This window comes from Macrotis lagotis, chromosome 5 (genome assembly GCF_037893015.1).
Source record: "Macrotis lagotis isolate mMagLag1 chromosome 5, bilby.v1.9.chrom.fasta, whole genome shotgun sequence".
NCBI lineage: Eukaryota > Metazoa > Chordata > Mammalia > Peramelemorphia > Peramelidae > Macrotis > Macrotis lagotis.
In genome coordinates, this window is record NC_133662.1 from 126,438,319 (window position 1) to 126,454,676 (window position 16,358).

At 33.5% G+C, this 16,358-nt stretch overlaps 1 protein-coding gene across 1 annotated transcript in view; it reads right to left on the reverse strand.

Moving 5' to 3' along the window:
• Positions 1–12,186, reverse strand: part of LOC141487879 (protein broad-minded-like) — a 33,427-nt gene extending 21,241 nt beyond the window's left edge. Inside the window, exons 1-2 of the mRNA XM_074187464.1 lie at positions 11,384–12,186; positions 4,325–4,513 (exon numbers count right to left, since the gene is read on the reverse strand). Coding sequence (XP_074043565.1) covers positions 4,325–4,513; positions 11,384–11,452 — 258 coding nt within the window. The 5' untranslated portion in view covers positions 11,453–12,186. The remainder of the gene's footprint in view (positions 1–4,324; positions 4,514–11,383) is intronic.
• Positions 12,187–16,358: the final 4,172 nt, after the last annotated feature.

The following is a 16,358-nucleotide window of genomic DNA, read 5'->3' on the forward strand; positions in this document are numbered from 1 at the left end:
GGTTTATTTTTCATAAATCATACATTTTTCTTTTATATATTAGATCAATAGTTTTATTTCATTTTTTAAAAATTTTCTTTGATTTTCAGAATTTCTAATTTGGTATTTATTTGGGATTTTTTTCCTCACTTTTTTGTTGCATACTATTTATTCATTGATATCCTCGTTCTCTGATTCATGTAAGCATGTAGAGATTTAATTTTTTTTTCTTAATGACTTCTTTGGATGCATCCATATATTGTCTCATTATTGTCATTGTCTTAGATAAGATTATTTCTTTGATTTTTTTGTTTGACTCATTCTTTGAAATAAGGCCATGTAGTTTCAAATTAATTTTATTCTATCTCTACATGGTCTTTATTACATGTAATTTTTATTGCATTATGATAATCAAGCATTTACTATCTCTGCCTTTTTGCATTTGATTGTGAGGTTTTTATGCTCTATTACATGGTTAATTTTTATGAAGGTGCCATGTACTACTGAAAAACTGGTAAATTTCTTTATATTCCCTATTCAATTTTATTCATAGGTCTAGTATATCTAACTTTTTTTTCCTTTAGATTTTGCAAGGCAATGGGGCTTAAGTGGCTTGCCCAATGCCACACAGCTAGGTAATCATTAAGAGTCTGAGGCCGAATTTGAACTCAGGTACTCCTGACTCCAGGGCTGGTGCTCCATCCACTGCGCCACCTAGCCACCCCTCACTATATCTAACTTTTCTAAAATTCTATTTATCTCTTTAACTTTTTTCTTGTTTATTTTGTAGTTAGATTTATCTAGTTCTGAAAGAGTAAGGTTGAGGTCCTCCCACAACTATTGTTTTGCTGTCTATGTCTTCCTATAGCTTGTTTACCTTCTCCTCTAAGAATTTGGATGCTGTACAGCTTGGTGCAGTCATACTTCACTCTTTATGGTATCTTTTAGGAAAATGTAATTTCCTTCCTTAGCCATTTTAATTGGGTCATTTTTACTTTGGTTTTGTCTGAGATCAGAATTGATATTCCTGTGTGTTTTGTGTTTCTGCTTCAGTTGAAGTATAATATTATCCTGCTCTAGGCTTTACCTTAACCTGTGTGTGCCTCTCTGCTTCAAATATGTTTCCTGTAAACAAAATACTGCAGTGTTCTGGTTTTTAATAAAGTCTGCTACCTTCTTTCTGCTTTGTGGGATAGTTCATCCCATTCACAGTTATGATTACTAACTACTACTAATGCTGTATTACCCTGCATCATATTCCACCACTCCATTTGTACTTTTCTCTCTTTTTTCATTCTATCCCTCCTCACCAGTGTTTTGCTTCTGACAACCACATTCTTCAATTTAGTCTTCCTTCCATCAGTCCCTCTACCTTTTCTTCCACCTTTTCTCTCCAACTTCCTTGTAGATAAAATTTAAACCAACTGAGTTTTTATATTTCCTTTGAGCCAAATCCAATGAGAGTAAGATTTAAGAAATTCTCAATCCTTCCTTTCTTTCCCTCTAACTGTAATATGTCCTTTGTGCCTTTTCATGTAATGTAATTTAACCCTTATTCCTTTCCTCTTTTCTCAGTAAAATCCTTATTTATACATTTTTAAAATATCACATCAACATCTTATGCCTGCACACCATCTGTGTAAACATACTCCTTCTAATAGAGATACAGCTCTCAAGAATTATAAGTATCATCCTCACATGTAGGTATGGAAACAGTTTAATCTTACTGTATAACTTATTTTTTTCTTTTTGTTTACCTTTTTATGTATGTTGAGTATTAGCTTTGAAGATCAAATTTTCTGTTCCATTCTGGTCTTTTCAACTGGAAAATTTGGAAAACACATATCTTTTGAATGTCCATTTTTTTTCTCCTGAAAGTATATGCCCAGTTTTGTATGGTAATTGATTCTTGTTTATAATCCAAGCTCCTTTACTCTTTGGAATATAATATTCTAGGTCCTATGATTCCTTAAACTTGAAGCTACCAAGTCCTAATTTATTCTCTGGTTCTAGAATATCAGGGCAGATTTGCTTAATGACTTCTTGAAAGTTATTTTCCAGGCTCTTTTTATCATGATCACTTTCCAGTAATCTAATAATTGTTAAAATATTTCTCAAGTATTTTTCCAGGTTAGTTGTTTTTCCAATGAAGTATTTTACATTTTCTTCTAATTTTTTCACTGTTTTTATTTTGCTTAACTGATTCTTGAAATCTCATAAAATTATTAGCTCCCATTTGACCAATTCTAATTTTTAAGGGATTATTTTCTTCATCTAGCTTGTTCATCTCCTTTTCCATTTATTCAATTCTATTTTTAAAGGAATTATTGTCTTTTTCCATTTGCCCAATTTTATTTTTGAAGAATTGTTTTCTTTGTCCATTTAGGCAATTGTGTTTTTGAAGGAGTTATTTTCTACCTTCAATTTTTGTGCTTCCTTTTCTAAGCTATTGACTCTCTACTGTATACTTCTCATTTCTTTTTCCCATTTTTAGACTTGATTTTTAAAAATACTTTTTTGAACTCTTCCAAGAGGACTTTTTGGGTTTGCATTCAATTTATATTCCCCACTGGGTTGCCTGGGCTAGTTGCACTGGTTTCACTAGAGTTCTGGGGCTCATAATTTTCCTTCTATGCAGGCCCTGTATGCCTCTCAGTTGGTCTGTTGTGCTGAAGGCCTTCTGAACCAGGATCCAGGGGACCTTAATTACTGAACTGGGCTGCAGCTTAGAGTTTCTTGCTGCCTTCCTCTGAACCCACTTGCACTAAGACATATGCGCCCCCTTCACCACAGAGAGGAAGACCTTTCCTGACATCCCTCCAAGATATCTCAAGTTGGAAAATTGGTCCATTCTATCTTTTTTTTGTGGGTTCTGTAGCCTTAGAATCTGTTTAGAGGCTTGATTATCATTGTATCCAGAGGGAAGCTGGGTAGAGTTCAGGGTAGAGGCAAGGAACATTATTTCTTCCTCAGAAGGTCCAGATGTTCTGAGTTTTCTAATTCTTGTTATGAAATTTGAGTTTTGTAATGTCTTTTTTCCCTTATCTATGTCAAGTGTGTTCTTAATAAAATATTATTTCAAAAATATAAAACAACTCTTTTCTTTGACAAAGATGTATTACTTTACTGTTCAAATTTGTCAAACATGATTAAATTGTTTTAAGATTCATAATAGATGGAGCAATGAAAAAGTAGTAAAAAGGCAGGGAGAGGGAAACATTTTCTTGGTAAAACAGGTAAAGAAAAAGGCGGGGAAGATAAGATATTAAGGTAAAGAAAATGTGAAAGTACATGTGAGGAAGAGAGTGTCTGAGGTAGAATGAACTAAGTTGTGAAAGAAAGTAGACTGTGAAAAACTGTCTATGAAGCCCTTACCCACAGAGGTACAGGGGGAAAAATTGCCTACTTTTTAATGCTGGACATAATGTTGGACATAAGGAAGAGTGGCATAGAATATTTTCAGGGCAGCTAATCAAATCAATGACTTATAACCACAAGATATTAAAATTCAAGAAATGATAAAATTTATTTAATAATGCATTTAGTATATTCAGTCTGATAAATGTCTTCTGGTATTTAAATATTCATAGAATACTAAGTATTTAGTATGAGAAAGAGATTTAAAAGCTCATAAAGTCTAATTCTTCCCCTCCCTTTTTTAATTACCAATAGAATTGAAATAGATCATAGTGACTTGCTCAAGATAATACCAGTTAATGAAAATTATTGCTTTAACTTGCCTTCTGATTCCATATTCAGTGACCTAATCATATAATACCAAATAAAATTCCTGAAAAGTAAATTATGTTTTTTTCTTGTCATCATTTAATTATTAACATTTCTAAGTGAAATTCACTTCATAATTAATTAAGCAAAATGAAAAAGTATGAAACTATATTTCAGACTGAATTTTAGTATTGAATATTTCAAAGAAATGACAGCTTTCAAACTTAGTAACTTCCAAATGATTTTCTTTTGAATATATTGGTACATAGTCTTCCATCATACTTTATCAAATATAAAGTAACTAAAGAGCCCTATTATTGATTAGAAATAAAGACAATGTCACAGAGGAAAATCTTTTTGGCAACAGCAAAAAAACTAAATGGGGAAGGAATTAAGACTGCCCACTTTTCATAATATTGTTCTATAAATTAAATAGAAAGATATAGGTCTGTGAATTCTCTGCCCATAAATTTATACACAAAACATACATGCATACATCTAAATGAGTACATAAATGCATATACATATAGAGAGAGATGATTCGGCATAAAACACTCCACTTAAAGAATAATGCAATATTTAATTTATATGGTGCCCATGAAATTAAAAGTAGACTTACCTTAAGAAAAACCTGTAAATTCTGAGACTGGGTATGCTTTAGAATGTCTTGCTGTAAATGTTTTAATATAGATATACATATGTATATCTGGTAATCAGGACCCAGAAAGACACAAATGGCAATGTAGTGACAGATTTCAATCCAATCCAAGTAATTCCAGAAACACTGAGTTATCCATTGTTGACAAATCTATAAACAAACAAAAAAATTAAAAAAAATTAAGTTAGAAATCTTGACCTAAATAAATTTTATTGATAGTTTTTGTTTGTATAACATCTATGTTTGCAATTGTATCTTTTTCCCTAACTGAATGATAAAGACTAAAAAGGAATAAGAGAAAAAAAATTAGCAAATATAATCAAATACAACCAAAAATACCAAAATCTCTAACATTAAATTCAACATTTACAACCATGGTCCTATACCTTAAAAGGAAGGGAGATTTCTTTCTCCCCACATAGATTGCTGAGACCAAACTTTCTTTTTTGCTAGGATTATTACAATTTCATGGCATTTGGCCTTTTTTGGTCTCTGTGCCTCAATTTTTTACTACTTCAGTCCATTGGAAATAAAAGTGATTTTACTTAAGCACAAATTTGACTATGTCACCTCCTTCTCTAATAAACTCTAAAGGCTATATATGGCCTCTAGAATAGACTACCCTTTCCAAATTCAGCAAGTGAGTCAAAAGATCTTCTCACATAAGATATTCCATTTCTAATCTTCATGCCTCTGCATTAGTGTCCCCTATACTAGAGTGCACTTTCTCCTTATTTTTGTCTTACACATGTTTTACTTCCTTTAAGATGCAACTCCATCACCTTTTACTACATAAAGCCTAAACCAATTCCCTGAAATCCTAGTGTCCTTTCCTTCAAAAGGGCTCTTATTGAACTATTTCATATTTATTTTCTTCATGCTTATTTTGAATATATGTAAATATGTACATATACATAGAAATACATGCATGTATAAATAACATATATACATAATTCCACTTATACTGTTGCTGGTCATTGTGAATACCATCTTTCTGGATTTGTTTATTTCACTTACCTTAGTTCATATAAGTCTTTCCATGTATCTTTATCTTCATATACTATAATGTATTTAGCCATTCCTAGCTGATAGGCATCTACTTTGACACCTTTTAAGTCTAAATAACATACCAATTTTGAGTTAATCTTAGTATTTGGTAAATGAGATTATAGCTTTGCCGGCATAGTTTAAGGTTTGGTATTGCTAGATTGACTCCCTTTTTAATTTTTTTAACCACTGATTCCCTTGGTATTTTCACCTTTTGTTCTTCCAAACAAATTTATTAATCTTTCTAGCTCAAAAATTCTTTGTTTGAATGGTATGGCATTGAATAAGAAAATGGAGATATATCATTTTAATTATATAGGCTCTTCCTATCTAGGAGCAATTAAGACTCTCTAATTATTTAGCTATGACTTTATTTGGGTAAAATGTTTTATATTTGTGTTCATATAGTTCCAGTGTTTTAGTATATATTTTATACTGACTGTGGTTAATTTAAAATGGAATTTCTCATTAATGAATTTTATTGGTTATATAGAGAAATCCTCATTATTTGTGTGAACTTACTTTATAGCCTACAACTATGTTGAAGTTTTTTTTTAGGTTTTTGCAAGGCAAGTGGGGTTAAGTGGTTTGCCCAAGGCCACACAGCTAGGTAATTATTAAGTGTCTGAGGCCAGATTTGAACCCACGTACTCCTGACTCCAAGGCCGGTGCTCTATCCACTGTACCACCTAGCTGCCCCTTTGCTGAAGTGTTTAATAGTTTCATCTAAGTTTTTTGATTTACTCTATTGGATCCTCTAAGAAAACCATTAAGTTTGTGAAAAGTGATAATTTTCTTTTCTCATCTGTTTACTTTTATGTTTTCTTTTCTTATTTTTATAACTAACATTTCTATTACAATATTGATTAGCAATGGTGATAAAGACAATCTTGCTTCACTCCTGATCTTGTAATCAAAAGAAGGCTAACTCAGTTTTTGATAGATAGTACTGAAAAGGAAAAGAAATATTCCATCTATTTTTATGCTTCCAAATGTTTAGTAGGGAAGAGTGTTGTGCTTTGTCAAAAACTTTTTTTTAATATTTATTGAAAATAATCATACAATTTTTACTACCTTTATTATAGGCAAGGTCAACTGTGCTTAAAGGTTTCCTAAAATTGAATGAACCCTGCATTCCTTGTATACATCCAGTCTGGTCATAGTGTATGATCTTTGTAATATATTGCTTTAATTTACTTGATAGTATATTTAAATTTTTGCACTGGTATTCATTAGGGAAATTTGCCTATAATTTCTGTTATCTGTTCTGGCTCTCTCTGGTTTATATATTAGACTTTATTCTTTTTTTTGGCAATGCAATGTGGTTAAGTGACTTGCTCAAGGTCACACAGCTAGGTAATTATTAAGTGACAGAGGCTGGATTTGAACTTAGAGCACTGGGGTCAAGAGGTTCTATCTACTATGCCACCTAGCAGCTCCACTGTTATTATTTCAAAAAGTTTATGTATATTAGAATTAATTTTTCTTTCAGTTTGGTAGAATTCAGTTGCAAATCCATCTGGCACATAATTGTGCAAAATATCTTTTAATAATTGCTTTTATTTCATTTTCATTAGCCAAGCATTCACCTTTTTCATTTATGTTATTGGTAATTAATTTTTCTTCCTTTTTTAAAAAATCAAATTGCCCAATAGAATATATATTTTATTTGCTTTTTCTGAGTAATTCCTGTAATTTTCAGTATTTCTAGTTTGGTATTTTAATTAAGAGGTTTTAAATTTTTTTGGTTGCATGACCAATTTGTTTATTTGCTCTTTTTCTTTTTTTATTAATGTAAGTTTACATTAATTTCCATTAGCACTACTTTTGCTGCATCCCCAAAATTTCAATATGTAGACTTAGTGTTGTCATTATCTGTAATGAAAGTATTGTTTCTATGCTTTTTTCTTTTACTCTTTTACCCTTACACTAACACTTAGGTTATTTAATTTCCAATTAATTTTTAATATATACTTCAAAAGTCCTTTGCTGATTGTATTTTTATTGCAGTGTGAACAGAAAAAAAGATGAATTTAATATCTTTGTTTTTCTGAATTTGTTTATGAGATTTTAATGTCTTAATATATGGTAAATTTTTGTGAAGAGGCCATACATAGCTGAGAAATAGCTTTGAATAGGAAAGGGGTTGTTGGAGTGGAAATAGCAAAATTCAACAACTGATCAGTTAAGTGGGATGTGAAAATGTGGGAAGTTGAGAAGAATATTAAGGTCAAAAAAGTCAAATTAGGGCAGCTAGGTTGTACAGTGGATAGAACAGAGACCCTGGAATCAGGAGGACCTGAGGTCAAATCCAGCCTCAGACACTTAATACTTTAATCGTATGGCCTTGGACAAGTTATTTAACCCCATTAACTTGCGCAAATCAAAAAAAAAAATGAAGGAAATTGAGACTCACTATTTAGAAAGTGAGTCCAAGATTTTAGTGCTGCAACTGGATGCTATATATTTATTTATTGTCTAGTTTGCTTTTAAGTCCAGGGACTCAAGAACACAGCAGCCTCAACCCCAGAAGAAAGAGAATAAGCTGAAGCCAGGTACAAAATATAGATGCAAAATACAAATAGACAAAATATAAAAAGTACAAAATATAAGAATAGATGGAAAATTCCTTCCTCTCTCCCCCAGCTATTGCAGATATAGTCATAGAAACAAAAAGCTTTAAAGATGACAGAAGCTTCTTGATAAACAAACTGAGGAATGGAGAAGGTTTGTGACTGATCTAATTGAAGCCCACCGTTAGCAACAAAGCATGGATTAGAACATAGTTTGTAAGGAAACCAAATCCAGTATCAAAAATGTAAAGTGTGAATTCACCACCAATGAGGAGATAGAGTAATAATTTGGAAATAACTTACCCAACTACATGACAAAATATCGGACAATCAAAGTGAAATGGATGAATATTTGTAAAAACATAACCTACTCAGATTAACAGAAAAAAATAAAATACTTAAATAACCCCATTTCAGAAAAAAAAGAACCTGAAGAAATCATCATTAAACTCCCTAAGGAAATAAATCTCTATCCATATGGATTTATAAGTGAATTGTACCAAACATTTTATGCATCAATATGGTATGACATATAAACCAAGAAGAGCCAAAACAAAGAAAATTATAGACCAATCTCCCTAATGAATATTGAAGTAAAAATCTTGAATAAATTTTTTGCTAAGAAATTACAACAAATTATTACTAGGATAATAAACCATGATCAGATAGGATTCATACCTCGTAGGCAGGGATCATTCAGTATTAGGAAAACAATCAACATATTTGAGCAAATCAATAGCAAAATTAACAGTGATTTTCTCAATATTTGCTGATAAAGCCTTTCACAAAATATAATACACATTTCTATTAAAAATACCAGTGAGTATAGGAATATAGTTTTCCTTAAAATAATAAGTAGTATTTCTCTAAAACTATCAACAAGCATTATATGTAATATAAAGTAGAAATATTTCCCGTAAGATCAGGGGTGAAACAAGGGTGAAACACTACTATTCAATAAAGTATTAGAAATATTACCTTTAAGAAGAAGAGAACAGAATTGGCAATGAAAACGTAAAACTTTCACTCTTTGCAGACAATATGATGATATACTTAGAGATCTCTAGAAAATCAACTAATAACTACTTATAACAATTAACAACTTCAGCAAGGATATACAATAAACCCACATGAATCATAGGTAATTCTATATATGAACAACAAGTCCAAGGGCAAAAGATAAAAAGAGAAATTCCACTTAAAGTAATTGTAGACAACATAAAATAATTGGGACTCTACCTCCCTAGACACACCCAGAAACTGTATGCACACAATTATAAAATACTTTTCACACAAAGTCAGATCTAAAGAACTGGAAAAAATAACAATTGCTCATGGTTAAGCTGAGCTGATAAAATAAAAATGAAAATTCTATCTAAAATTATTTTACAGAGCTAGAAAAAATTGTAACAAAATTCATCTGGAGCAACAAAAGTCAAGAATATCAAGGGAATTGAATTTTAAAAGTGCAAAAGAAAGTGGCCTGGCTGTACTAGATCTAAAACTATTATAAAGTATCAGTTATCAAAACTGCCTGGTACTGGTTAAAAAATAGAGTAATGTACTGATAGACAGAGAAGGTACAAAAGAAACAGTACTAAATGACTATAGTAATCTACTGTTTGACAAACCCAGAGACACTAGCTTCAGGTATAAGAACTCTTTATTTGACAAAAACTGCTAGGAAAACTAGAAAATAGTATGGCAAAAACTGGGCAGAGACCCATGTCTTAATACCCTATACCAAAATAGGGTTAAAATGGGTAAATAATTTAGAAATAAAGGGTGATACTGTAGACCAATTAAGAGAATAAGAAATTCTTTATCTGTTGGATCTTTGGAAAGGGGAGAAATTTATGAATGAAAAAGAAATAGAGAACATTGTAAATTGCAAAATGGATATTTCTGACTATTAAATTAATATTTTTTCACTAATAAAACCTATGCGGTCAAGATCATAAAGAAAATAGAAAACTGGGAAACAGTTTTCACAGTTAGTATTCTGACAAGGTCTCATTTCTAAAATATATGAAGAATTGAATCAGATTTATAAGATTACAAGTCATTTGCCAATTGATAAATAGTAAAATAATTTGAGCAGGCAATTTTCAGATAGATTAAAGCTATTTATAATCATATGAAAAAAATCATCCAAATCATTATTGATTAAAGGAATGAAAATTAAAAGAACTAACGAAGTACCACATCAGATTGACTAAGATGACAAAAAAGGAAAATGGCCAATGTTGAAGAGGATGTGGGAAAACTAGGTCATTCATGCACTGTTGCTGGAGTTGTGAATTGATCCAGCCATTATGGAGAGTAATCTGGAACTATGCCCAAAGAGCAATAAACTAATCATATCCATTGATCAACAAAACCAATACTAGGTCTCAAAGAAATCATAAAAACAGGGAAAAGTCTCAATGACCAAAATTATTTTTAGCAGCTCTTTGTGTAGTGGCAATGACTTGGAAATTGAGGGGACGCCCATCAACTGGGGAATGGTTGAAAAGATTATGGTATGTAAATGTTAAGGGGTACTAAGGTATTATAAGAAATCATGAGTAGTTGGACTCTAGACAAGCATGGAAAGACTTGTATGAACTGATGCTAAGTGAAGTGAGCAGAATCAAGAGAACACTGCATACATTAACAACAACACTGTGAAATGATCAACAATGATGGATGCATCTCCTCTCAGCATTTTAGAGATATGGGACAACCCTGAGAGACCTGCTAAGGACAATGCCATCCATATCCAGAGGAAAAAAAATTAACAAGTCTTAATGAAGAGCAAAGCATACTATTTCCACTTTAAAAAAGTCTTTTATGTTTTCCCCTTTCTTTCTCTTGGCTTTTTCTATCCTTAGCTGTAACTCCTCTTTCACATAAAGACTAATATGTAAAAATGTTAAACATGAATGTACCTGTTGATAGAAAAATTTTAACTTAAATTTGCAAATGGGTGAATTTTGAAAAACTACCATTGCAAGTAATTGGAAAAAATAAAATAAAATTTCAATTAAAAAAAAAAAGAACTTAGGTTGCCTAAATTGTATTCTAAAGGTCTAGGCTACCTTCCTCAAATTATAGCAGAGTTCCAGAATCAGAGAATCTTTAATCACAATTGGAAGGATGTTTACCAGTGAACTACTGCAAAGTTCCATAATGATGAGAAGTATTGCATTGATTTTTTAATAAAGAGGAAACAGTAAATGATCAATCTGAATTGGTAAATTCAAGATGAAACGCACATATATACATATACATACATACATACATATATATATATATATATATATATATATATATATATATTCTAAGACTTGAGAATTTGAATTTTTAAAAGTATCCTTGATTTATCAGTTAAAGAAAATAAGATTCTTGAAGTGCTTACCTGTGATGGGGTGAATCCGGACATATGGAAAGCTGAAAAGACAAGTGGAACCTCTGTCTTCAGCAACATTTCAATATAATGAGCACCACAAAAATATATGGGATGTATGCCAGATTCTGAGATATCAGTAGGCAGGTATTTCTGTGTGAAAAAGAAAAACTGAGAATTAGCTGGCAGAATAACATATGTATTTGCTTATGTCCCATCACATTAGTCATTAAATTGCTGTTGTGCAAATAATGTGGTAGTATGGAAACAAAATATATTACCACATATTATAATTATGCAACTCAGTGAAAGTTAAAATTAAGAATACTAATCAAAGTTTGGCTAATAAAAGCACATAACCATTCCTTAATCATTCTATATAAGAGGTAAGTAGGAATGTTTAGTAAAGTTAAGAAAGCAGAAGGGTTAATAACTATGAAAAAAATATAGGTGCCATTATGTATGAGAAAGTGTATGGTTATATAAAAGAATAAATAAAATTAAGGTTTTAAAAAAAGTTAATATAGTCTCTTATTTTTAAAAATGCTTATTACATTAGATGGCACATAGTAGGAGCTGGGCAATTCTTACTCTTTACTATTGAAGAAGACCAAAATATCTGAGACAAATTAGTGTGTCCGACTGTGGCTGATCAGAACAGTTAGAGCTTGGAATGTTCTATCATAGATCAGACACAAATAGTCCATGTGAACACCTGGGAAAGGTTCTCTAAACTTGTTCATATTGCATCTCCTCTGAGCTGCTTCAATTCTGCCTTGCTCATAGAGTTCATCACCCCCTCTGAGGAGGGCACACCATGTTGGGCAGTCCCTATGCCATTGTCTCCCATGTTACACAATCAAATTCCCAAGTTCTTAAGAGGGACTTCTAATGATCCCCTTATGAGCATTTGCCCTGTGAGCTCTCCATAAAAGTCTTCTTTGGCAAGCTTTTGTTGGACATTCTAACAATGTGGCCAACCTATCATAGTTGTGCTTTCTTTAATACCTTCTGAATGCTTGGCAGTTTAGGCTAAGATAGGATTTAAATATCTAGTCTCCCCTCCTATGTGTTCTTCAGAATCTTCCTAAGACAACTTAAATGGAAGCAATTCAGTTTCCTGACATGTCATTGGTAGACTGTCTAGGTTTCATAGTCATATAGCAATGAGGTCAGCCCAACAGCTCTGTAGACCCTCCTTCTCTCCCACACTTTTTTTCCATAGCTTTTCAAACTGAGCTAACTCTGGCAATGCATGTGTCAACTTCATTGTCAATGTTCACTGCCCCAGAAAAATACACTGCCCAAGTTAAGTGAACTTATCTACAGTATTAAAAACTTCTCCATTTGCTGTAATCAGTGGTTCCACATATGGAAGGTGGTACTGGCTGATGGAGCACCTTTGTTTTCTTGGTGTTAATTGTTCGACTAAAATTAGCACAAGCAGCAGAGAACAACTTCATAGGCTGCACTGAATGCACAGTCATCTGTCAACACAAGAGAATAAATCAACATTTCCTCTATTATGGGCTTGGTTTGTAGCCTTTTCAAACTGAAAAATTTACCAACAGTGTAGTAGCTTGACCATGACTTAAGTTCATTCTCTGTGAAGGCATTTGATAACATGGCTGAAAATATCATGTTAAAAAGCATGGAAGCAATGACACAGCCTTGTGTCATTCCATTGGTGACCAACAATCTTAAGAGCATCATCTACTATCCAGAACCAAGCAGAGCACTGTCACAGAACTCACATATGATATTGATGAACTTCTCTGGAGAACCAAATTTTGACATAATTTTCCATAAACCCTCATGACTAATGGTATCAAAGGTCTTTGTCAGATCTACAAATTATACAGATCTCTGTCCTGTTCTTGGCATTTTTCCTGGAATTGTTGGGCAGCAAACACCATAACCCTTTCTGAAGCCACACTGGCTCTTGGGGTGGGGGTGACTATCTTCCGGGTGATAAGCATAAGGAGAAGGATTCTGACCAAAATATCACCAGCAATGGCTAAAAGAGAAACACCTCTGTGGTTGTCACAGGAAAATCTAACCTCCTTGCCTTTAGAGAGATGGATGATGAAGGTATCCTTGAACTCTTGGGGGATAATCTCTTCATGTCATAAAAATTTCAGTCAACTTTTGGATGAACAATAGACCTTCCACCTTGTAATCTCAGCTGGAATAGAATCAGCACCAGGTGCTTTTCCACTTGAAAGGAGTCTAATGGCATTCAAACCTCTTCTTCAATTGGAACATCAGTTACGGAAAGACTGGCTTCAACCTGAGGTAAACAGTTAATGACTTCTGCATTGATTGATGACAGTCTTAAGAATAATATGGCAGTGTTCAGCCCCTCACTAAGATCATGCCCCTATCTTTAATCAACACTGAGTAGCTGAGATGCACCATAGGTCTTTGGCCTTGAAGGCATCATAAAAACACTTTGGATTGTTACTGTCTACATAAAACTGAATTTCATCTGTGTTCTTACTGAGTCAAAAGTCCTATAACTCTCTGAACTTTACTTGTACTTTGATTTTGATGGAATTGAATGTTTCCTTCCTAGAAATGGATGAACTATCCTTCTGGTAAACCCAGTAGAGTTTTTGTTTTTCATTTAGCAGCTTCTGTATTTTCCCATCATTTTCATCAAACCAGTGCATATCTTGACCCAGAATAGCAAATGTGGTACTGTATGCCAGATCTGTGAAAGTTGCCCACTCTTTTTCTGCTCTACTGCTGCCAATTGAATGTTGGCCCAACTTTCCTTCCAAGTTATCAACAAACTGTTCTGGCTCACAGAAGCACTGTAATCTTATGATATTTATTCTTCTGCTAGGTATTCTTCCTTGGGCCACCACTTCAAGTGAATATGAATATTTATCTTGTAACATATGAGTCTGTGATCAGTCTAGCACTCTGCAACACACATTGCTGTTATCACTCTCTCATTCTATCTGTCTCTTCTCCTTACAATCACATAGTCTATTAGATGCCAATGTTTGCTCTGAGGGTGCATCCAGGAAGTTTAATTGTGTACAGGTAAACAGAAAACTGTTTGTGATGAGAAGGTCATAAGGTGTGCAAGTCTTCCATAATAGGTGACCATTGCTGTTGCTGTTTCCAACTCCATTCCTCCCAAGGACTCCTGCCATGGCTGGTAGTCTGAGACTACTCTAAAATTAAAGTCATCCAGAATTATAAGCTTGGTACATTGATGAAAAGGGTTTCCAGGTCTTCATACAGTTTTTCTTTGACATCATCAGAGTTCATCATGGTGGGAATATAGGCTCTAGTAATGATGGCATGGCATTTTCCTGGAAGTAGCAATCTCATTGTCATGAGTCTGTCATTAACGCTTTTTGTTAGTCATTCAAGTTTATTAATTAGATTCCTTTTGATTGCAAAACCTACCCAGCTTCACAGTGCTCCCCTTCAGCATAGCCAATCCAGAAAAACTTGTCTCCAGCTCCTACTTCAGAAAGTTCATCTTCATGTGTGCCAAGCTTTTTTTCACTAGGGCTGCTTTTTGGATATGATATCTGCTAAGTTCTCTAACCACAAGACCTGTTCCTCTTTCAGATCTATTGAATCTACTGTTGTCTATGAATATGTGTAATTCATGCATTGATAATAAGTAGAATATTCTTAGATTTTTTTTGTGTCTTGACCACAAGGTGGAATTCCTGCCTGCCATGGTAATTAGGCCAGGACTGGGTAAGCAGACAATTTTAGGGTACCTCATCTAGTTCCTTCCTAACATCAAGGGATGTGCAGTTCAATCCTAAAAATGGCTGCTCCATCATCTAGAGGGCCACCAAAGCCCACTGCTGTTTTCTCTGGGGAAACAACCCTATGACCTGCACTGGCTATGTGCTGAGTTGTGATTATAGTGCCCAATGTGTCCATATCTGCTGCTTCATCATTTTCCTAGCACTACAAGACTTTGAGGTAGTAATGATAAAGTGGTATACGTGAGTCATTTGATTCGTACTTAAACTGGATTTATCATGATCCAGCATGGCAAGGCAGAGTCAAAACAACTGGTGATGGCTTTAGATGCAGCAGATGTCATTGGCATGTTAATTGTCAAACCAAACTCAAAGCACTCCACAGCACCTGCTTTAGCTGCTTTCATGGCTTTTGTAATGAAATGTTCTCTTCTGCCCATTCCACAGGAGGAAAACTTTACATGCTTGTTGAAGACATCCCCATCAACTCACCAATGAATCTGAGACTCCTTTGGTTCTCTCTCTCTCTCTCTCTCCTCTCTCTCTCTCTCTCTCTCTCTCTCTCTCTCTCCCTCCCCTCCCTCCCTCCCTCCCTCCCTCCCCTCCCTCTCTTTTTCTTGGTTTTTGCAAGGCAATGGCATTAAGTGGCTTGCCCAAGGCCACACAAACTGTTTTAGCCTGTCTGCTAAAAGGTTTACTCAGGGGTGGCCACTGTGCATGTGACAAATTCTTGAAGCCACAAGTGAGAGGTGGCTCAAGTAGAAACCAAATGTGGAAAGCAGCCCTGAAAAGGGCTTGACAGCCCTCATAACAGTGGTCCTAGGCTTCCTCGAACATACCACTATATATCCTGGCACATTACAGGTACTATATAAATGCTTATTCCATGCCACTTTCTTTTCCCTTAGGTTGTCAGAAAAATCATTTTTTTATGTAAGGCTTAGAATTTTTTTTCTTTTTATTCTCTTAAAAGAACTCCCCTAAAATATCTTTAACTTATGGATCTGGAAGAAAGCATATCCTTTGGATTTCAATCAATTTTTTTTAAAATATAGAGATGAAGAGCATTCAAACATAAATTTTATAAGTTTGAAAGCAATTATGATATATTTTTCACTTTGAAATATTGAGGCAAGTTTATGTGTTTAGTCATTTAATACTGTTCCATTGTCTTAGTTATATGATCTGCCTGGTCTTTGTGCCCAAAATGTTAATTTAATATGATGGTCATTCAAAAAAATTTAGCA